This window comes from Haliaeetus leucocephalus, unplaced genomic scaffold (assembly GCF_000737465.1).
Source record: "Haliaeetus leucocephalus isolate CR32 unplaced genomic scaffold, Haliaeetus_leucocephalus-4.0 Scaffold932, whole genome shotgun sequence".
Classification (NCBI taxonomy): Eukaryota; Metazoa; Chordata; class Aves; order Accipitriformes; family Accipitridae; genus Haliaeetus; species Haliaeetus leucocephalus.
In genome coordinates this window covers 12079475-12102158 of record NW_010973368.1, presented here as the reverse complement: position 1 = coordinate 12102158, position 22684 = coordinate 12079475, and the positions used below count along the sequence as shown (strand labels likewise).

At 41.2% G+C, this 22684-nt stretch overlaps 1 protein-coding gene across 2 annotated transcripts in view; it reads left to right on the top strand.

Moving 5' to 3' along the window:
• ITPK1 (inositol-tetrakisphosphate 1-kinase) overlaps window positions 1-22684 on the top strand; it is a 158121-nt gene that overhangs the window by 71700 nt on the left and 63737 nt on the right. For both annotated transcript variants that reach the window (XM_010583869.1, XM_010583868.1), the window contains exons 3-4: window positions 6241-6366; window positions 19897-20014. In XM_010583869.1, the coding sequence (XP_010582171.1) occupies window positions 6241-6366; window positions 19897-20014 (244 nt within the window). The remainder of the gene's footprint in view (window positions 1-6240; window positions 6367-19896; window positions 20015-22684) is intronic.

Genomic DNA, 22684 nt, shown 5'->3' with positions numbered 1-22684 from the left:
TGTCAGTGTGAGGGGAGAGCAGGAGAGCCGAGGAGGGGGAGCCTCCTCACCACCGCGGATTTCCTTTCTCAGATTGCCACTGCTGCTGCAACAGGACATGCAAGTTAATTCTGCACTGGGGGAGGATCGCTGGGGGAGGGGGGCGTGGAGAGAGAAAATAGGGCCTCTTGATGAACTTTTTGCTCTTTCTTTACAGCCTTTGATGGTTGGGTCCATGTTTGCCCTTTGCAGTGGGATAAAGCGGGTGTTTCTGTCACCTAGAGGGGTTTATGTTTTCCCTCAGTATCCTTTGGCCCCATTAGCAGCAGCAGCAAGTGCTGAATACTTACTCTAGCTGTGCATGACGACACCCCAGATCACTTTCTTCCATGGCCAGAGACATGAGGAGGAACTCTCTTAAATATGTAAATGTTTATTTAGTTTGATTATGTGAATATTTTAGGGGCTATGGAGAGCCTGTGTATCAGTGAAAATACCAGGCAGCAGGTAACATAATGTCTTTCCTCATGAGGAAATGTATACCTGTATATACTTTGTCACCTTCCACCAGCTTTGGCAGGGAGTCATTTGTCTCAGTTTTGTGCTTGTGTAGACCTGACAGCAGGGTTTGTGGGAGCGTAGTCCTGGTAGAGGAACAGGACTGGACTGCTCCTGCAGGATTTAATTTGGGAAAGCAGGATGTGCTGGTCTTGTTTGGTCCTGTGGATTCACCTTGGTTTGTCAAAAGAGCAGGCAGGCTTCTGCGCCATTCTGTTCTGTTGCTGTTGCTCCCCACGAGTAGGTCATGCACAACTGTTTTCCTGATTTCTTTCAGGAAATTTCCGCATTTCCTTTCAAATACAAGCACCTTCTCTCCTGTAATTAGACTATCCTGTGTATTTTTGTTTACTTTTTACAGCAAGGTGAAACATTGAACTTGGCAATGTTGATTTTTGCTGCTTCCCTTAGCTCTCCAGGGCACTTAAGATATTTTGAGGGGCTTTACTCTCTGAGCTTTTTGGGGAGAGAACAGCATCCACTGATACAACAGCTGTCAGGGTTCAACTTCTTGAAGACTTGGCTTTCCAACCCAGAGCTCGTGACTTTTTTTCATTATGACTGGCTCAGCATTGATGCACAGCAAAGGTAAACGCTGGGGTTGGGGGAAGAAGGGGAGAATTTAAAAAGCTTTGTTTTAGAAGCCTTTTGATATAAATGTATGTGGTGAAGATACAGGGTAGAAAATAGCCCCAGGAGAGAGAGATGATGACTAAAAACCTGAAGGTCTATGTGCAGTGGAGTTTAAGAAACTGAAATAAACGCCACATGTTTTGGGGTCAGTGCAGCCTTAACTGAGTATCTGAATAACAGAATGCAATAGATTTGTGTAGAAAATTCCATATACAGCCTCAGGAGTCAGGGAACAGAGAGATCAGGTCAGGTGGGTGCTGGATGTCTAGTTCACAGGGAGGAAAGTGGTTAAATTATCACAAAGGGACTTTTGGACTATGATTTGTGAAACGTGTAGCAGAGCATTGACAGGTCCCTATTGGAAAATTGGTTGCATTCTTTCCCTTTTGTGGCATTTTATTAAGCTTTCTAGCACTTGAGATAACATCTGATGGTTTGGTGGTATCTGCCTAGTGAGAAGGCTCAGAGCAAACCTGTCATTTCTGATGATTTTCTTCTTATCTTCATTCACCTCCTTTGGGTGAAAGTTTCATGAGCTTCTTCCTCGTGCAGCAAGACAGGCTGCTGTGGAGGTACATGCACTCCTGTTGCTTCTAAGCAGCGCATCAAATAAACATAGCACGAGCTTAGTGCAGCATCCTGGTGAGTGGAGTTTGTTAGGCAATTGGAGAGTGGGAGCCAAATGCTTAAACAATAGATTTGAGTCTTTTTTTTTTTTTAATGAAAATATTTTAAGAGAAAAGTGAGGATAAATAGAAATGGAGAGATGTGTTGTTAAATTCCTCAGGGATATAGCAGTGGACAGATCTGCCTTCAGCTTGGAGAACAGAACAGGTTGGTATTAAAAATTCATTTCAAGTGAATGATAATCCAAAAACTATTTCTGAAGAAGAGCTTTTAAAAAAACCACAAATCCAGTTCAGCCAGATTCTGAAACACAGTTGATGATAGCATGGACTGGAAACACTGAATAAAACAAAAAAATACAAAACTATTTTTAACCATTTAGATAAATGATATTTCTTTTTGCTAAATCCAACATTTGCAGTTGTTTGTTTTTGTTTTTTTTCTCTGAGTGAACGAATCCAGCTTTTTTTCACTTGGACATAGTTTTATTTTTAAACACAGCTTCCAGAAATGCATGCGTGTGGGATTGCATTTGGGACAAATGGAGAGCTGTGGCACTCTGCCAGGCACTCGCCCTGTCCCTGCAATATAGATGGATTGCCAGTGTTCTGGAGAAAAACAACCCCAAAACTTTAAACAAATTGTGCTTAATGGAAATAAACTTTTTTTTGCCCTCCTATGTAATGATTTGGATAATGCCCCAGCTGTGTGTTTCTGGAGGACAGGCAAAGGGGAGAAGAGGGCAGAGATGGAGCTCTGTATGCCTGTAACTTGCTCTCTAGTGGATGCTATGGGGGAGACTATGACGTTTCTAAGCTTGGAGTGTTTTTTTAAATCCCAGCCAGTCTTTCTGTTAGAAGGTGAGCAGACTAGCCACAGCCAGCTATGATAAGAGCATTTATCTAGCATTTTTTTTCTTCCATATATGAATTTGTAAGACCTGGAAAGGCCTATGCCTTGTATCTGGCATTTTCTGTGTACAGCTTTGACGCTGTCTTCCATGTCATTCACCTCAGTTTTGCTGGGTTTTGGTGGTGACAGTGCCATGAAACCAATACCTGGTTGGCTGGGTTTTTTAATATAACAAAGGGCGAGCAGAGTAGGCTATAGCCTACTTCACAGAATAAAAAGCATCATAGCCATATCTCTCTGTTTTTTTCAAGCTGGGTCTGATAAATTTTTTCTCTTACTTCTGTTGCTATGGTGTTAGTTCTGTGCAAAAACAAACCTTTGGGTGATTATGTCAAATGCAAAGATCATTTGGAGAGAGAGATGCTGAAAGAGAAGGGAAGTAGTAGGAGGGCTCAAATTCCAGCTGATGACAATGAATCAGTGTTTGTCTCAGCAGAGGACCATCAGAAATTTTGCACTCTACTTTCACTGACTTCTGCTTGGGTCTGATACTCTACTTGAAAAGGCTTCTTTCCCCTGCCTCAAATCTTTTTTTTTTTCTTCTACTTTTACTTTTTTTTTTTCTTCTTAGTATATAAAAGGAAGGTGGATCTCTTCCAAATTCCGCACAGCCCAGGAATATTTGCTTTCCACAGCATGGCTCAGAACACAGAGAACTTATTCTTGCAAATGGTTTGATCCTCCTATCCACAAAATACTGGGTCAAATTTTGAAGGTTTGAATGGTTGAAATGTACCTGCTGTCCTTGTTAAGCCAATTGAAGTGGTCATTGAGCTTCCTACCAGAGGAGCTGCCTTAGCATGCTGTCATTTCTAGCAGCACTTCCCTGGTGAAGGGGAAGCAGAGCACTGTTACAGGGGGCCCTTGTTAACACTTTCCGATGTGCAAAGTAGGTGCATTTTGTTTCATTCTCAAAATACACCAGTCGCTTTTAGCTGGCACAATGGTTGTGAAGAAGTTATCTTGCCCAGATCTCTTACGCTTCTGGAAAACACTCTGCTGAAAATGCCTGGATGTGCTTTGAAGGCTTATTTCTATTCTTCGGTCAAGGCTGAAAGTGAGGACTGTTTTCTTGTTTTCTGAATGTTTCTGTGCAGATTGAGCTGCAAGTGCAGGAAGAACGTAGAGGGGTAACCAATCTCAAATACTTGCTTCTCACTGTTTTTTGAGACTGGAAGTCCTGAAAATGGATTAATTCGCATTTTTGTACCTTGGCAACTGGGAACTTTCTGACCTAGTTAAATGGACCCTTTGTTTTGCTGTTTCCTTCCAGATGTGATAGGCAGATGAAAAAACCTCAGGAAAAGCAGTGTGGCCATCTGAGGTTTCTTTTAAGGATATTAACTGATTTTTCTGGAACTTGGTTGCAGAAGTAGATCATCTCCTTGCATGTCCTTAGCCAAGCTGCAGTTCACATTGTTTTGCCTTAATTTTGCAGACACTTGCACTTGCACTTAGCCTTCATGCTGCATTGCTTATAGGGGTAAAAATGTAAGTGCCAGGACAGCCAGATGTTCTGTGGACTGCCTCACCCAGCCACAGCTTACCGATCACTGAGCATCCACATCAAGTTGTCATGTTTGTCTTTACCATTGTGTAATCTTCAAATGTAGAGAGTCTGCTGCGCACTCTGTTAGTCTCCTAGAAGGTAGATGCACAATATGTCTTCCAGTTGTATTAGAATCTACATACTTACTTCAAAGGTAGTACTAGAGCCTTCATCTGTGACTCTTAGTAGGAGCATATAATAATGGGCAAGCAAAGGTGGTCTCTGTTGGGAAGAATTGGTGTCTTTAGGTTTGCTTTTGTGCCATAGGTAATTTCAGTTATTCTGCTCAAGTAAGCCTGACCCAGATAAGAGTGCCTACACAAGAAAAGCAATTCGGCTGCATGGATCATTTAGATTAGCAACTAGCAAATTATTATAAGGCTGCTAGATCTCTGCTGGTTTAGTTTTGTTGGTGCTTGAGCTCCAGCCATCCTGTCTTATTGTTACCTTCCTTAAGGCACTCCTTAATTCAAAGCAGGGCTATTTTTGTAGGGTGGGCAATTTTATTAGGACAAAACTCAACCTAATGAGGCAGTGAAGACCAGGCTTCTGTTGAAACAGAGAATCAGCAGCCTTTTCTGCCCAGCCCTCCTTTCCCTCCTGTGCCCCCCACCCCCTTCTCTGCCAGAGCTGAATAAAAGGGATAGTAGCAATGGAAAGGAGCATGCATGTAACTGTAAAATCAGATGCTAACTTTAGTTTAGTAAGCACACATCTGTCTTTCATTTCAAAGATGTTCCTGGTTTGAAGTTTACAAGGTTAAGTAAGTTATCACTGATGCAGTAGATCTCACAATTGGTTAAAGAGCAGTGCTTGTTAAAGTGGCAGCTTTTGTACTGTGGGCAGCTCAGTGTGTTGCCTAGATCATGAACCAGTTCTGGTACTTATACTGTACAAATGTTGAAATCTGGTAAGTAGCTTCACGGGATCATTAAGTTTGGTAGGGACCTTAGGGGCCCATAATACATCATCTTGAAAGCAGATTCAGCATTAAACTCAGACCAAGGTGCTTAGGGCTTTGTCCAGTCAGGTCTTGCAAACCTTGAAGGATGGAGATCCTGCAGCCTCTGTGGGACTCTGTGGTGCAACCAGACTGTCCTCATGGTGGAATTTCTTTCCTGATTTAGTTGGAATCTCCACAGTTTTGATTTATGTCCTGATAAATCTAAACCCTCACAATGACACCGGCTAGTTCTCTTAGTACTCTTGCATGCATCCCATCAGGTCCTGTAGCCTTCTTTGCATTAAGATTTCCTCAAGAGATCCCTAGCTCAGTCCTTTTCCAGTACAGATGGTTCCTCTGCTCCTTGAACCCTGCCTTGGTACTGGGGACCAAGCCCTGTGACACATCACCACCACCTTTGTGCCTTCCCATGCTGTCTGGAGCAGAGTTTCTGCAGGCCCCACCCCAAATCTTTGTCCCCTATCCAGCTAACTGCCGAAGTCTACTAGTGGGAGTGCTCTGGGACCTCCTTACCAGCTAAAATAGCTGTCCCTGCAGCAGATGAATTTGCAAAGATCCTGAGTCACTTGCTTTTGTTACCTGTGTTACTGTCCTGAGTGCCGTTCTGTGCAATCCCAAAGGGTGAAGGGTGCAGCAGGCATTCTTTTTATTAGTGATGATAATCTTTGTTGCTCATTCCTTTTGCATGTGTGTGTAAGTACCAGGAAAGAGAGCTGAAGAGGGAAATGTTAGCTGAGGGCGGAGAGGTACAGGAAGGTGTTTGGGTGAAAGGTGCTTGGCAATGACTTCACTGCTTTTTCATGGAATTAGATCTACATTGCTGAGAAATAAATGTCTGAGTAAAGTTTTTTGACTTTCAGTGAAATATGAATTTTCAGGGATTTGGGCAATGTACCAAAATACAGGCAGCGTGTAAAGTAAATTATTTCTGTGTGGCAGCAGCACCTTGGACGGTGGTAGGGACAAGAACCTCAGATCCTCCATATATTAATAAAAGGTTTCTCTCTGGTTTCTTCAGCTTGACCTCACCAAACCCATTGAAGATCAGGGCCCTTTGGATGTGATCATACATAAACTGACAGACGTCATCCTTGAAGCAGACCAGAATGACAGCCAGTCACTGGAGTTGGTTCACAGGTTCCAGGTAAGTGGTTCTTTCACAGTCCTTCTGCATTTCTAACAGGAGGATGATCTTGGTGCAGCAAATTCAATCTGTTTCCTGTGAAGTTGTTAGGGTTTGATGAAAAGAGCTCCCTGGCACACTGCTGCCCTGCTACTGATAGCTCAGCAAAAATAGTTTTGTTAGTCTAAAATGGGCTTGCACCATTGGGTAGGTTTTATGGTGTATTGGTAAGGTTAGTAAGAACTGGTTTCCCACCAAATGTTGTCCTGATGTCATTTCAAGAGCATTAGTGCTGTTCACAACGAGGAACAGTTGTTTGCAGAGTCCTTTACATGCATCTTTCTGCAACAGAAGCCACTAAATGAATTTGGCCCAGTTCCGTCTAGTCTTCCCAGTTCCTGGCATGCTAATTTCTGTAACATCAAGGTTACTGTAATTCTGTCCTTTAGTGCTGAGAATCCTGGTCTATTAATTTTTCTTCCTCAAGTTTACATTGAAGGTCAGAAATATACAGGGCATAGTGGTACAGAGAACTGTTTCCCCAAAGAATTCCTGTCAGTAGTCCGAATGCTGATGAAAATGATAAATCAACACCTCTATCATTTTAATACGAGTTGCTTCTGGTGGCTATCTTTGATCGAAGGTATATTCTATTCTTCTCTTTAAAAGAAAAGCAAAATTAAAAAAGATATTTTCAGAATTGTATGGAATATGCTTATGTCAGGTGGAAAAACAGCTCAGACAAATTCTGCAATTTTGACAACTTTGCTTTCTTGGGAAATGATGTTCTCTTTGTTCTGCTTAATGTTCTACAGCTAGTAATGCAAAAAATATTTTACTTAATGGAGTCAATATTCTCTTTGGTCTAGTTACAAAGCTTTTCTGCCTCCTCCCATCTGTGTATTAGTCAAAACACACACAGGAGACGAAAAGGTTTGACTTGTGGGTCTGACCCTCTGGCACCAGTTCTCCGAGTAGCAGATAACTATTCATCACTAAGTAGTGCAGGCATCCACTTCTCACAGCACTGGAAACTTGTAAATGTCCAAAGAAAAGCATATGGAGAGATGGACTTCAGGGGCTTTCTGCTTGCAGTCTTTCCCTGTTTCAGATGTTAACTAGTTTGCCTTCACAATATACCCATCCTATTGATGGGAAAAACTGATGACCAAAGAAGCAAAAGAGCACGTGTTAAGTTGCTTGCAGCTGATTAAGACTCATGAGATTCCTCTGTCCCAATTCTTACGTTGTTGCCTGCATTCCTGAAGGCCAAGCTTTGAGGCACAAAGAGAGCAGCTCTGTGTAATACTGTGGCACCTCCCTTGTCCCCTGGAGAGCGTGCTGGTAGGGAACTTGTGTAAGCAGTTGTAGAACAACAGGTGGTGTGTAGCAGTAAGTACAATTAATATCTAAAACACCTTTCTTTTATTCCTGAGCAAGAACTCTTCAATGGATATGTAACATTTTTAATAAGAACTCCAGCTCGTCAACTTAGTGTATTTAATAGCTTAAGGTCACAAGCTCATACTTCCTCAAGTACTGAAGTGAGGTCTGCAGAAGACAGTAGTAGGTATGGAGGATGCATTTTCCTAAAGCTGCATTTAACCACCAAGGTGAAGTTTGGTATGAAACAGGGTAGAGCACTTTGCAGCTAGAGCCTTTGCTTTGGCGGAGGACTTAGTGGGCTGTTCTTGTGTCTGTGTGACAGCTGCTGCACTGCGAGAAGGCTGTAGAGGTAAAATGACCTGCTAAAGCTAAATTCCTTACCCTGATAGACTCCCTAAAGTAATCATAATATGATAACTTGACATTATTCTGTGTAACTTTATTACCATTTAAATAACTTAATCCATTATTTTTGTACAGGTTAAATATTGAAACTTTGTTTTTAAAGTTATTTAAATTAGTAAATCTCAGTGAAAATATGGTTTTTATCTAATGAGTTTGTGGGATAGATTCTGAGAGTGGTGAGAGAGCAGCAGTATATATGGATATATGATCCATATATAATTATGGATAAATATCCATTTATTCTTTTGTTGAGGGACTAGCTTTTTGTACCTTTTTTTGATAGCACTTAGAAAATAATAATATCACCTGAATAGAAATGCAGTGGCCTAAAAATGACTACAGAAACATCACCTTATGAAAAAAAGAAAACCCAATCAAAACTGCAATTACAAACCAAAAATCCAACTTCCTCCATCCAATGTCTCTCCTAAAATTCTCAAATTCTACAGAGCTATGTAAGTTAAAAGTATCACTGATCTTACAAGATTTATTTTCTTTCAAATGATAATATCAAATACAGCAATATTTTTTAACCACAGACTATCTGAAGTGAAATTACTGATTTAAACTTTTAGTAATGGTATATAGTTAGTTTGCATATAACAGTTAATACAGCATAAAAATAAGAACTGTATGTGGGGATATTGTTCCCATTTTCTAAGCTTTTGTCAGGAAGAAGGTGTATTATATAATACAGTTTGGCTTTTTTTCAGAAATTAAGGTATAATTCAGTTTCAGCATAGAATTGTCTACTGCAGAGATCTCAAATTTCCACATTTTTTTTCAAAGTGTACACGATGGTAGGGGTGGGAACAGGAGACTGTAGGCAAAAGCTTTGCAAAATTTGAAGAAATTGTACATTTCTGTCAGGCTTATTGAATCTTGCATAATGGCATTGATTTTACCACCTGGACTTTTTGGTAATGCTATTTATGCTTTCTCTAATACTTCAGTTCTACCAGTTTCTCACCTGGTGCTATTTTTTCACCCTACAGGCTAAGTCCAACCTGCATGCTTAGGGCTGTTTTCACGCTCGTCAAGAGCTGACTGCAGTTAGAGGAGTGCTCTCCTGCAGCATGTTAGGCTGTAAGCCTGAATTTGACGTGGAACCTGAAGGGCTCTTTGGTTTAAGTGTAAATTTCAATAGCTGTTTGTTCTCAAACTTCTTGAGCCCCCAACTATAAGGGGATTGAGATTCGGGGGGAGCTGTGCAGGTGGGAAGGAGTCTGTTGACTGTTGTGAAGGCGTCAGCCAAACTAATGACAAAACCAGGTATGCTCCCAGGAGGCTTATGGCCTCTGTATGGCAGTCTGTGCTCCCGGTGAAAGTTTCTGGACATACATCAGAAAAGGCTGCAGACCCCTGATGTACAGGGATGCTCTTATTGGGACAATACCATAACCTTCACTAGTGCTGGCAAATCTCACTTGAGCTGCCTCATCTCAGAGCAGCTGAGAAATAGTTGTATTCAAATCCTGTGTACCGTGGTACGTGGTGCTGGGACCCCTCCAGTTCTATGCCTGTTGGCAGGTGCCACCTATTAGTGGATGTGCCTCCTTGTCATTCCTGTATGGCTCACTTGTGAGGTTGTGCCCCTGATTAAAGTTTAGAGGCAGTGCAACGTGCTCCTGTTTCACTGCAATTGCTGTTTTCCAAAATGTGATTGTCAGTGTCCTACAGTGACTTTACTGAAACATTCCCATGTCTCACAGGCTGGTTAACTCCCCCTTTGTTAAAACTGTGGAGCAACTTGTTGCAAACAGTTTTAAATCATAGCCTTAATAAAAGCTAAATAACCAAACTCACTTTGCCCTAAAAATCCCACTTTATCTATTTGAATATAGCCTTGTGTGCAAGTTCAACATTCAGCCTTGCCTCTCCTCTCCATCCCATTAGAAATAGTAAATCAAGAGTGTCACCATATTCAAGGTGATTCCCTGTTAAAGGAAGCTGCATAATAGCATCCCCGTGCTGTGTTGTTTCTTAGGACTGTGCTGCAGCTCTTGCTATCTTTGTTAATCTTGGAAATCACAGAGCTTTCTTTTTAGTGGCCACTGTACGGAACCAGTAAGAAACCTTCCCTTAAGATTTGGGGCAAACAAATCTTACTGCTCTCTGTTTTCTGACCCAGCTCTTCTCTCCCATACTGCCCAATCCATCTGTGTTAACATCACCTCCCCTGCCTCCTGTGCCTGAGTATTTTGTTGGCAGTGTGGCCTTAATCTCATACAGCATGTACAGTAATGGCTGAGCTGTTGGGTCATTGATTTGGACTGTGGATATGCTTCTTGTGATATGCTAACTAATGAGGATAGGTGAGAACAGTCGTTGATCCCAGGGAGTCATGGAGAGTACTGACACAGGTATTTGATACAGCATGTCAAATTCTTCCTGTAGGATTTGCATAGCGATAAATTGATTTAAATACCTGCACAGCACAAGAGCAATCAGTTACCTTAGATATTTTTGCAGACCTGTCTGCTGCCTTCTAAGAATAACAGAGAACAAAAGGGGAAACAAGTTGGGCTGGAACAGGTTTGGGTTACAGTAGAGTGAAACAGAAATAACTGTAATCCAGAGACTAGATAATAGGGTTGAAATTCAGTCTTCTGTCTGTTACCATTGCTGCTATTGCTGTAGAACACGTACATCTTTTTGTGCCTCAGCTTACCACCACCCTTTCATAACTTGGTCTCTATTTCTTAATAATGGACTTCATAATTTTCCTGTAAATATCAGTATTCAGGCAAAAATAATACTGTGGGTTTTGTGAAGCTAATTTGCAGTAGGCTGATGGGAAGTTTAAACATTTTTTTTATTTTGATAATACTGGAAATTTGTATTTTGTGTCAAGTGTTGTAGAAAGCAAAGGTATTGTTCAAACACATGGGGCATATGCTGCATGTAACTCAGCACCCTTTAATTGTCGGTAGGTCTGTTAATCAATAAGCAAGTGTATCAACAGAAAACCTCTCTTTACAGTAATGCATGCTCCATATATATTTTTCCAGAGCTCAAGTAGCAGAGACAGATGGAGGCGAGGATAAGTTTCTGAGCAAGTTAGATGGAGAAGAAATAGTTCCCTGTCTCCTGACTTGGTTGGTAAATACAGTTGAACTTGTTCAACTCAGTGTGAACTGTGTAAGAAGGAAATAAATTGGGTGAAAAGCACCCTATGGATACAGAGCATTGTCTTATACCAGTGTCATCTTTGCAGAGGATGGTGGTGAATTCCACTTGTGCTTTGAGGACTCCTACATTTTCATCTTCATTTCACGTCCCTGGTGGTGGTGGTTTTAGTCTTTTTTTGAACACTCTGCCTAGTTCCAGTACAGCATTGCTGTGTTCAGAATGGCAAGCTTCAGCCAGGCATATTCTAGAAAGGCTGTTGCACGTCTGTGCTAAGAAACTTGCTTAATTCTTCTTGCAAAATGCTTGCATCCAGCTGGCTGGTGCCTTCAAGGCCTTCATTTTTAGGAATATTAAATTTAACCACAAATGAAAATAACAAAAAAGCCAAGAATGTTAGAGGAGAACTTGATGTTCTTTCTTCTCTCCCTGTCATTAGTTCTTGGTTGTACAGTAAACACTGTATTATCTAATATATCTATTCTTTCTGAGGATGCCATCTTCCTGCAAAGAAGTGCAATGTAATGCCTAAAGAATTAGAAGGGGATCCTGGAATGTGGGTTCAGACAGACACTTTTCCACAGTTTCATTATGTGATCTAGACCATCCCATTTGTGTACCTAAGTTTTTGTTTTGCAAGCTGTAAATTAAAGGAAATGGTATTAACTCAATTTTGAGATTAATATGAGAAGCCCTTTAGGTCAACTCAGAATGGCTGTCATAAGGACTTGAGGTTTTGTTTGTTTCTGTTTGGAGCTCTGGTATGAATTTGTAGTAGCTATGATGACATCTGATTTACAGACCATGTTACAATAGTCACACTGATGTCTTGATGATCCGTCTTTACAGATAGAGCATTCTTTAGCATAGCCCAGTGGATGACTTGTCCACAATCATGTAGTGGAACTAGAATGTAGGTTTCCGTTACAGGACTACACATACTTCTGACTGTGGGTATGGAATTATAATCTTTCAGTATCTTCAAAACTCATTAATTGGAAAAAATCCTCTGCCGGTGCCTTCCAAACAGGGAGAGGATCTTTTTTTCTAGTGAATGAGATACAGGGCAGGGAGCCCTGTGAGCAGCTTCTGAATGATACCCTCTCCCCAATAAACCAAGGCCTTGGGCTTCTCATTCTGCACATGCAACTGAGTTGTGCCACATCGCTGGCATGCAGGAAACTTTCATTGTAGTAAAACATGTACCCAGAAACCAGCAGAGCAGAGGAGAGGTCTGTCAGCATTGAATTACATGCCAAAGTGTGTTTAAAGAGTATACTCTCATGTAATTTTGTATACAGGGTAGAAGCTGGCAGGAAATTGCTGCCTGTCTCCATCTGTCCTGTATTATTTTTAAGATACTGAAAACTATTAGAAATGAAGAGAAGTATATTCCCTAGAAAAAATAAATTGTAAGAATCCATTTGTATAAAGTGTATGGGGGGGTGGTGTTTTGGGTTTTTTTAAACTAAAATCAATGAGCAACTTAGAAAATGTAAAGTGACCACCATGCAAGAGAGGTACTTATGTGTGTGTGATGTTGCATAAGCACTGTGGTATTTCTGGCACCTGCACACAAGTGGAAATAGCGTGGTTCTCTTATTGTTCATTAAATTGACCAGAAAGTTCTGATGATCTTAACCAGACCAAAAAGTGCAAAATTCATGATGCTAATTTTCCTGCTATTGAATATAAATGTAACAGCAAGACGATACCTGGCACCAGTCTTACTGTTGGTTCCCTAAAGCAGACTTCTGGGAAGCAGAGAGCAAAGGATCCTTGACCACAGGAGGAAGAACGATCTGCCAGGCTACATTTATGACCCTTCTAAGAATAACTTTTTTTCAGAGCTGTATTGTAGAAGCCTTGACCATCTCATCTGCAAGAGCTGAGAAGGAAACTGGCTTCACATTTACTTGAGTCTGTGTGCCTGCTCTCCTCTGGAGTCTGTGATGAGCTGTTGTATGGTCTGGTGGAGAGTGCTAATAAACTAGGAAGCCTCTTGGCATGCCCTTTTTGTCTTTCTGTTTAATGACTGTTCTCAATTGCCTTGTAAAAAATAATTGTTACAGGAGACTCTGAAAATGGCAAGGAGGAGTTGCCTTTTGCCAGAGGGCTTTTTAGCTGTAGAAGACCTTTAGGGCTGAGCTTTCTGAGGTCTTCATGCTAGTTGGATGTGGTCTGGATGGTAGTTTCTCAGGAGAGTATTGGTGGGTGCAAGCTGTTCTCCACTACACTGAAGGTCAGTGATGAGTGCCTAGTGATCTCATCCAAAGCTGAAATGAAGGCTGCCTGCAGCACCTAGTGTAGTGCATGAAGTGCAAAGTAGAGAAATCTTTCAATTTGCTTCGTAGGACACTTAGACCCTTATTTTGGGGATGATGACTTTTTGTAGAGATGATGATTAATCTCTTTTCCTACCCACTGTAACACTGGACTGACCTGACTGAACATAGTTTATTGTTGTCTAGTAAAAAATTGTTACAGTCCTTGGTGGTTCCTTCTTGACTAGCGGAACATGGAGAGGAGTCAGGTGGGAAGAGGCATAGTCCCCAGGGGTCCCTTTCACTTGCTGGTGCTCCAGTTCCTGTCTTGGTAAGAAAAAGAACCAAACTACCCCAGTTCCTGCCTTCTAGACAAAGTTTATGACTTTGAAAAGTGAGTATGTTTTGGCTTGTGTAAGACATTGGGGAATCGTTGTTATGCTCTAATTAGAGCAAAATACTCTCTGAGCAGCTGCCTGTCATAGCTGTAAAGGGCCTGAGTAGCTTCATTCATTGCAGCTTCATACTAATCTGTTCCATTCAAAATGATGGCTCAAGTGATTGAAAATCAATAGGGTTATTAATTTGCCTTTCAGAGGTTTTTCTTAACAGGTTCTCTTTGCATTAGCCTTCTTAAAAAGATAGAGCAGAAGCAGATTTTATGCCTAGGCTTCTGCTATCAGGTTCATGAAAATTTAAAGTGTTTCCTCCCCCGCCCCAACTGTTGACTGTCTCTGAAGTTGTCCAGGAAGGGCTCTTCTATTCTTGATTCATAAGCTTCCTTAGAAGGGTTTGGGACTGGAAGGAAGGAAAATTAGGGCAATATTTTGGAAGGGAAGGAGTTAGGGGATTGGTCTTGCTTGGAAGGGGAGAAGTGCGTTTTTCTTGCTGCATTGATTGATTTCTTCAGAAGTCTTAGCTGCAAGAAGGTGATGTGAGTATGTACTCATGGACATTATGCCAGTGGATTTTTAATGCTGCCTTTTTTTTTTTAAGATACTAGCCCTGGGTTTCAGCCTTGTACTCTGAAAATAGTTACACTTTTCAAATTTCTTTTCATGTGCTCTGCTGAGAAAAGGCAAGTGAAAAATCCAAGGAAACTATCAAAGCTTGGTAATTTTTTTCTTATTGGGGAGATAGGGTGAGACACAAAGTTGAAATGGTCTATGTACCTCAATTCACAGGCCAATACCTGTGTTTTTCCCATCTGAAAAATAATTCTGTCTTAGAAGAGCCTCATAAGCAGGCAAAATTAACTAAAAATTTGTCATTCAAGTGCTAACTGGTAGGATCACTTCCTGTGGGTAGGCATTTGCAAGATGAAGCAGTGGTGGACTTTTGAAGGCAAAACAGGGAAGCTGAGTACTTGGAAAGTTGCTTTGAGATGTACAGTGAATAGAAATGTAACAGAGAAGATCTGTCCCCACTTCCTCTTGCTGCCCCCCTCATCCCTCCCAGCCACTGCAGGAATCTCTTTTAGATTTAGAGACAAACAATTCTGAGATGAGTGTTTGTTCAAGATCCAACTTGCCTACACCTTTCCTTTTGGAAGGAGGTGTCCGTGAAAAGAGACCTTTGCAGCCCAAGACAACAGAAAGGAACTTTTAAGTCTGAATCAAATGCAAACTCTTTAGACAAGCTTGTGTCTATCTTTACATCTGTTTTCCCATGGAAAATGTCAGTCTGTTTTTAGAAGTGGTCAACTTCATGTTTCTGTACATGGGAAAGCACAAACCCAAATGCTGGTATTGTTTCGTTTGCTAACTTTTTTTTTAATATGGAGCTTTTGTTTAATATTAAACAAAAGATTATAGCAGTTTTATTACTTAGTAATAAAATCAAGTCAAAGAGTCAGTGAGTCTCTTTTATCATCTAATGACCTAATATTTGCAATAGATACGGTATCAACTTTCTGTTAAAATATAAAAAGTAAAAATCATTAGCTACCTTTTTGGGTAAAATGGCAAACAACTCTATGCTCATCTATGCATAGGCTTCTCAAGAAAAGTTTGTTTGTTTGGGGTTTTTTTGTTTGGGGTTTTGTTTTTTTTTTTTTTTTTTTTTTTAGATCTCTGGGTTATATCCAGAGGTATTTAATAGGGAACATGAACTACTTGGTTTCTCTTTGATTTCAAGTTTCATTGCTGGCCTTCTGCCAGTAACAGGGCTGGTGTACAGAGCATGACTGAATGCCAAGCCTGGAATACAAACAAAGGAGGATCTGCTAAAAGTCCTTGTTTCTTCTTGTTTGCTTTTATTATGACAAAGATTAGAAAGAGGAAAACATAGATGTTGTCTGGGTCAAGCTGAACTGCAGCCCAAGGACAGAACCCTTTCAAAATATTGTTGGGAAGCCTAAATGTCCTCTAGATTGTTGCCTGGGTTGTTGGAGTCTGCTCTTGAATACCAGTCTTTGGTAAATCCACCAAAGGAGAGTGCAGAGTTGTTTTGTTGAAATGACCAGAGATTTGAACATTCAAAGTTGAGAGGTTGTGCTGTACTGAAAGCTATCTCTTGGCTTCAGTGTTTCTCTTTTCCTTCTGCCACTGCTCCATTTTCAAGTTCATATCTATAGTAGTTCATCTGCTATCAAAATGCTTAGACAAAATCTTCATATTCACCCAGAACTGTATTTCTGGTAGTGGAGCCGTTCTGTGCCATGGGAAGAGTGCTGCTACTTAGGCTACATCAGGAGTTTTTCAATCTGTTAGGTGATCTTCACAGTTAAATATTCAGTAAAACATGATGCCTGAGTGTGCAGCAGTTCTTCGTAAAGAATCAAAGTCTATGAAAGGTTTCACATCGGCTACCATAATTGTTCCTGTGAAGCTGACAGAATTGATTTTTCTTATTGTAATTTCCTGTTGCGGGGAATTGGTGTTAAGGTTTGGATTTTTAAATTTGTTTATTTTAAGTTGTTTTCTGTGCACAGATATTGGAACTCTTTCTTTTGCATGTGCTGGTGACATACTGGTGGGAGACAGGCAAGGTGTTGGTAAGGTACATGCCCAAGGGGAGGCTGGATGATTTGCTTTGGGGATCCTGGTGCAGCTTGATGATTCTGTTTTTGAATGCAGAGTTAATGCTTTGCAATGGAAATCCAAGCAACACACAATACCATGAGAGGAGATGCACAGTTATAAGGACTTAAGTGCATTTCGATGCTTCTGTCCCCTAAAAAGCTTCAGCAGTTAACTGCTATCTGTGTTCAAATGGAGATGCCCTATACAAATACATTGACGTTGTTCTGCATTGACAGACTCCTTTGCATCAAAGGGGAGGCTGTTTCTGGGTTCAGTTAAAATGAGAGATCTGTAGCTTGTCCCCAGGTTAGCTCTAGGAGACACTTACTTCAGGTCCCAGTCCTTTCCTTTACTCAGATGATGCTGATCTTCACTGCCCTGCTGACAGTCTCTGAGTTTTGCCATTCCTGTGCCCTTTTGGCTGTCTGAGTACCTAAGCCCGTAAATGGAGAAGAGCTGGAGAATAGTACCTGAAATAAGTTTGATGCTGAGAAACCTCCTTGTTTTATAAGGAAAGCTTGTGTGTGTGTGTGTGTGAGAGTGAGTGAGTGCAGTTCTCGACATGAGTAGTTGAAGTCCTCCAGACTTTAAATGGCTTCTGGAAAATAGTCCTGACCTCCTGCATCTTCATCAGTTATTTCATGTTTGCCTTACAGAGCTTTTTGGAGGCTCCTTAATGCACTGGAAAGTTAGCTAAGATGCTCACTTCTGTTGTCACATTGCCTGCTGTAGAATGACCTTGGGATCATGCCTTCATTCTTGTTAAACATCATTGTGCTGTGTCAAGCTTACTGCCTGGATGATCTTTTAATGCATTATAATTATAAATAAAGCACTGTGAAGTTCCTTACAGAAAGCATAAAAAACCAAGTCTCCCTCTGGAAATACTTAGAGTAACATAAGCCAAAATAACAAGTGCAACACACCTAACCCAGGGAAGTGAGGATAGTTCTCAGTGCCGAGGTGAGCATTAGGAAGATTTGGGAAGGTGCAGAAGGAGCTAGGAGAGGGAAAAATCATTCCCTCCTTGGAGGGAAGGGGATGGAGGTCACAGGCAGGATGAATGTATGTGTGAGGGGAAGGATTAGTACATACAGGAGCAGGGGCTAGGCCAGGATGGAAGTATGGGGAGCTTGAATTCAGAGACTGGTTGAGGTGGAGGGGTGGTCACCACAGTGTGAAAGGAAGAGCCAGTTCTTGCATCAGAAACACCGCAGGATGTTTGCTGTCACATCTCTGCTGAGGTCACGTGTTGGAGCTGTGTCTTGTTCAGTTTGGTTACCAAGTGTACTTACCCGCTGCCCCACCAGGGTATTGGCTGTCTGTAATGTGCTCATCCTCTCGGTGTGCTCATGAAGACGCATGCTGTGGTAGCTCCCTATCTTTTAAGCTGAGGCATAGAGGGGCTAAAAGAGCTTCCTGTTATGCTTTAGATACGTTGAGATCCTAGAGTACAATTTCATGATCAGCAAGTTTAAGCTAATGCCCTAATCATCCTAGCTCTACAAGGTGTCTTTTAGCTGCTGCATGAAAGGGTACGTCTGCATTGACATGTGGGTGTTTAACACATTAGGTGACAAGTTACTCTATCTCTTAGAGAAAAGATTTTTAAAATTTTTTTTTATTTGAAAGCTGACTGCTCTGCTTGAGACTCTGGAAGTACTGGGGGCAGGAGGCTCATGAAAACTGTTCTCTGTATGTTCTGGGTATTAATGACTTGAAGTGAACCCAGCTTCTGCTCCAGTGAGCCGAAGAGGCTTTTTATCTAGGCTACACTGCAAGGGTGAGACAACAGCTGGATCTGACAGTCTTGATGGCTGACTGTGCAAAAGGCTCTGTCCCTTATTTTTCCCAAGTGGGAGTAAGGTTGAGCATATCTTTAGGGAATTCACTCTTTATATTCTGCAGGGATTATTAAATGTCAGATGCATGTATTGCCCCTGAAGGGTGCCTCATGCCCTCTGAAGGAAAGCTACTTGTGTCCTGTGGGTGATGCAGGGGGTTCTTTAAACCCCAATGTTGGATCCTCTTAGCCTGAGAAGAATAATCCCCTTTTAGCAAGCCATCAGCTCAGACTATGTAGTCAGCAGAAAGCAACAGTTTGCCAGTGCTAGGAGGAGTTGGATGGAGGAAGTCTGCTTCCCCAGTCAGCGTTTGGAGCAAAATCACTTGCTGGAAACAGATGATGCCATTCTTTTCTCTCCAGCTCATTTAGCAAAGTGCATCTCCTGAGGCCACCTCATCATGCTCCTAAGTATCTTTTGGAGTATGTTTAGTTCTCTAAAGTAACCAACTTAAGGGAAGTAGGACTTCATGGAAGTCCATTACTTGTAGAAGCATTTACCATGCATTTGCATGAATGGATTTAAAGAAATGAGTGGAAATGTAAAGATGGCTTTGGGAATTTGAGTAAAACAAAGGCAGATGCTAACTTTGGAAATGTTTGTCTGATTTTGGATAGGGTAAGATGGATGCTTGTTTGTCCCACTGACTTTATGGGGCCAGGTTGGGGCAATGATAAAGGAACACCACTTCTGTTCTGAGAAACAGAAGGAAGTTTTGTTGGGCTTGGAAGGGCAATACCTGGCAGCTGAGTCTGTGTTCATGGCCAAGATGCAGTAGTGCAGTCATGACCTCAGGGAATGGAGAATTGAGTTCCCAAGATGAAGATGCACGAGAGCACTAACTTTGCTCTGTTACTGTAGTCAGGAGAGGAGAGTATGCACTTAGAGAAGTAGCAAGATAGGGCTTTCAAAACTCACTGAAGACACAGTGAAGCAGCAATCTCTTCAGCTCTGCCAAAAAAAATTCCAGCCCTTATCATCCAGCTCTTAACACTGTTTTCAGCCCAGCTAGAGGACAGCAATAATAACATTAAAGAACCCAGATGTAGTTCTGAGCTTAGTTCAGACAGTTGTGATGTTCACGCGCAGTGATTCAATGCAAGGCTGACCCCAAGATAGCAGTGTGTCATCTTTCTTCTCCTAATTGCTTTTCTCAGCCCTGCTCACAGCTGTTACTGTGGCATTTTGCCACTGGCTCCCTTCTGAGTTGATGTGGTTGCAGCACAGGTTTTACTGCTGATGGTGAGTCCACAGAAGAAATTTGCCATCCTAAAACAGTTAGCTGTCATGTTTGTGTTTGTTTCAAATGTCAGTGTCTAGACTGTCTGGTGACTTCCTGCATTGCCAATGTGCATTTGCCTCCCCTTGAAGAGAAGCTGGACATTGAGGTTTTTAACGTTGTCTATTCTCTTCCCCTTCTCATTAGTTTTCCATACTCTTCAGCTAATCTAATGCCTTTTTTCTTTTTTTTTCTTTTTTTCCTATGTGTTTGTTTTGCAGGAGTATATTGATGCTCATCCAGAAACCATTATCCTGGACCCCCTTCCAGCTATTCGTACACTTCTGGACCGATCTAAGTCTTATGAGCTAATTCGGCAAATAGAGGCATACATGCAAGGTAGGCCAATACCTGCTCTCCCTGAAGGCTTTTATTGTGACTAGAGAAGGAAGCAGCTGGCTTCTAGAGGCTGGATGTGAGGTTTTTGAAGTAGTGGTTTTGGGCCCTTTGCGTTCTATCTCTCCATGGGAGTGCAAACACTGAAGCATTCCTGTGTCAAGGGATTGCCCTCTGGAATCCCGTGCTCTTCTTTTTCCATGTACACAAAGGAGGTCAGCATCTGGTTAAAAATACGATGTGGATTTAATGGGGAGCATATTTACTACAGTGAGCACTCCCAGAAATCTTCTGGAAAATATTGTCTTTTTGTGCGTGCTGGTGAATTGAAATGACTGTACAAACTTAGCAGCTTGTCATAAGAATCCTGAGGCCTGGATTCAGGGGAGATTTATGGAAGAAGAAAAATCAGTTTTGGAAAGGACTGAAAGAAATTAAATTGTAAATAGAGCTGAGGTCTTTGAGAAGCACTGGAAGCCTGTTGCACAAGTTAATTGCTAGGAGGAACATAAATGCACTTCTGGTGTTGGCTAGTTACCTGACATAGGCTGTTGCCTTTAATTGGCATCGTTTGAGTTACATTCCCATGTTTAGAAGTCATGCCTTTTCAACCTGAATAATTCTGGTATCTTATCATTTTAACCATTGTAACTGTTGGGTTAAATTAGTCTTTCATTCCCTTTCTACTTCTGTTACTGTCATATTCTTGAAACATTTATTGGCTTTTGAGTTTAAATCTAGAGTAGCTCTTGAAGTAACTGTTTCATATGTTAGATGACTATACTCAGGGGAAATTGCGTTGCTGAACTATGTTCACTATTGCAATTACCATTGTGATTGTATTATCACTATCTTGATAGACAGATAAGCAGCTCATCAATTTGTATTTTCATAGTTGTGGATTTATAGACATACTGTTTGCATCTGACCTGCCCAGCCCCATTGGCAGTGTCTTTATGTAAAAATAAGACTAATAATTTGCAGCATTCTCCCTTGTCTTTTGCAATGTCTTTAGGAGAAAATGCTCAAATAGTTTAAAAGGATTTTGTTTTGGGGTGTTTATTGCTGTTTGTGAGTGGGAGAGGTGCTGAGGGAAACCTGTGCTCTGAGGTAGTGGTTGGGATTTTGTTCTAGCAGCAGAGAGATTCAGTAGGTGTTTTTTTTTTTCTTAAATTGCCATCAGTATTATTATTGTTATCTCTATGAGAACAATATGTTTGGGAGAGCATCCAGTTTTTGCAAGTAGTTTGTCTTGGGTGTATTTTGGCCTCCTCTGGTCAAACTGATGAGAAAAAGGAATAAATGCTTAAGGAGGAAAAAGAAGAAAGTATGTTTATATTCAGTTAAAACTGACACTTTGAAGAGAAGCTGTTAATAAAGTTGAGGAATGAGGTAAAGAAAAGCTTCACCTGTTCTCCTGTCCCTGTGTGTCCCCCTGTGCCACCCCATCTCATCTTATTTCTGTCTTATCATCAGAAATACTGTGACAGAGACCTTGAACCAACTTTGTATTTAGCAGGGGGAGATCTCAGGAGAGCTGAGTAATTGGCTAACTTCTCATTCTGGCCCAAGTAGATCAGCCTCTGTATTCCTGCACATAATGATCTGCAGTGAGAAGAAAGTTACACCTCTCTAGACAGCATTGTGTGGTTTTTTCCCCTCCTTGTTTTTACGTGCTAAATTGTTTTCTACTTTGCAGCTGTCATGTCACACCCCAGGGCCATGAGCACTTAGAAAATACAAACAAGAAGTAATACATCTGTGAATGGCATGAGGTCTTAGGAGCCACATCTTTTTTCTTTATTTTTTTTTTCCCTGGAATTTCAAAATGGAAGTCACTACCAAGAAAATAATATCCTGGTCTTTAGCTGTAACTAGAGAGCCCAGTTTATCACAGGATACAAAATTGATGTGATGGGTTAAGTTCAGTGCAAGGGATTATCTTTTCCAAGGGAATGCCATAAACTCTGGAGGGTTGAGTATGTGTGTAAGGAGAAATCTGCTGCTGTTTAAAGTCTTTTGAAAAAGAAAATTCAGTGTTTGTTTACAGACTAGTTTTGGATTTAGGTGATTGTTACCTCTCTTTGAATTATGTTTTAAAGTAACTATAAATGAAGTATAGTCTTTATTTATGATCTTCAGTTTACACTTCATTTCAACCCTGTAGACCTTACCAGAACTGTATAACTGAAGATTTGCACCAGTTGGGTTAAAGGGAGGATGATCCATGCTCTGCTGACTCCAGTTTGTACGGTGCTGAATCCTCCTCCCTCGTGTGTTGCCTGCACCTTTTAAAATGCCAGATGTTGCCAAGGTGACTGCATTCTGCAGCAGTAGGGCCCCATGTTCTTCAAACAGCTTGATTTTAAATGTAATTATTTTTCACACACCCAAGTTAATGCCTTGCCTGTCCTTTTGACAGTGAATTCTCCATGCTTCCTGAAAAAGGGAATCCCTATTTGAAGTTTCTAAAACTGGGCATCTGGACATCATTAGGCTTTCTGAAAGTCCTGTAGCTTGCTCTGAGTCAAGTGTCTGAGTGATGAGTACTTTGATCCAGCCTCCTGAGAATGGATTGGAAAGATGCTTTGTGGCACACTCCTTGTCTCTGCTACCAGTCTGTGGCCACTAAAGGGATTGAGGTGGAGGAGAACTAGTAACTAGGGCAAGAGT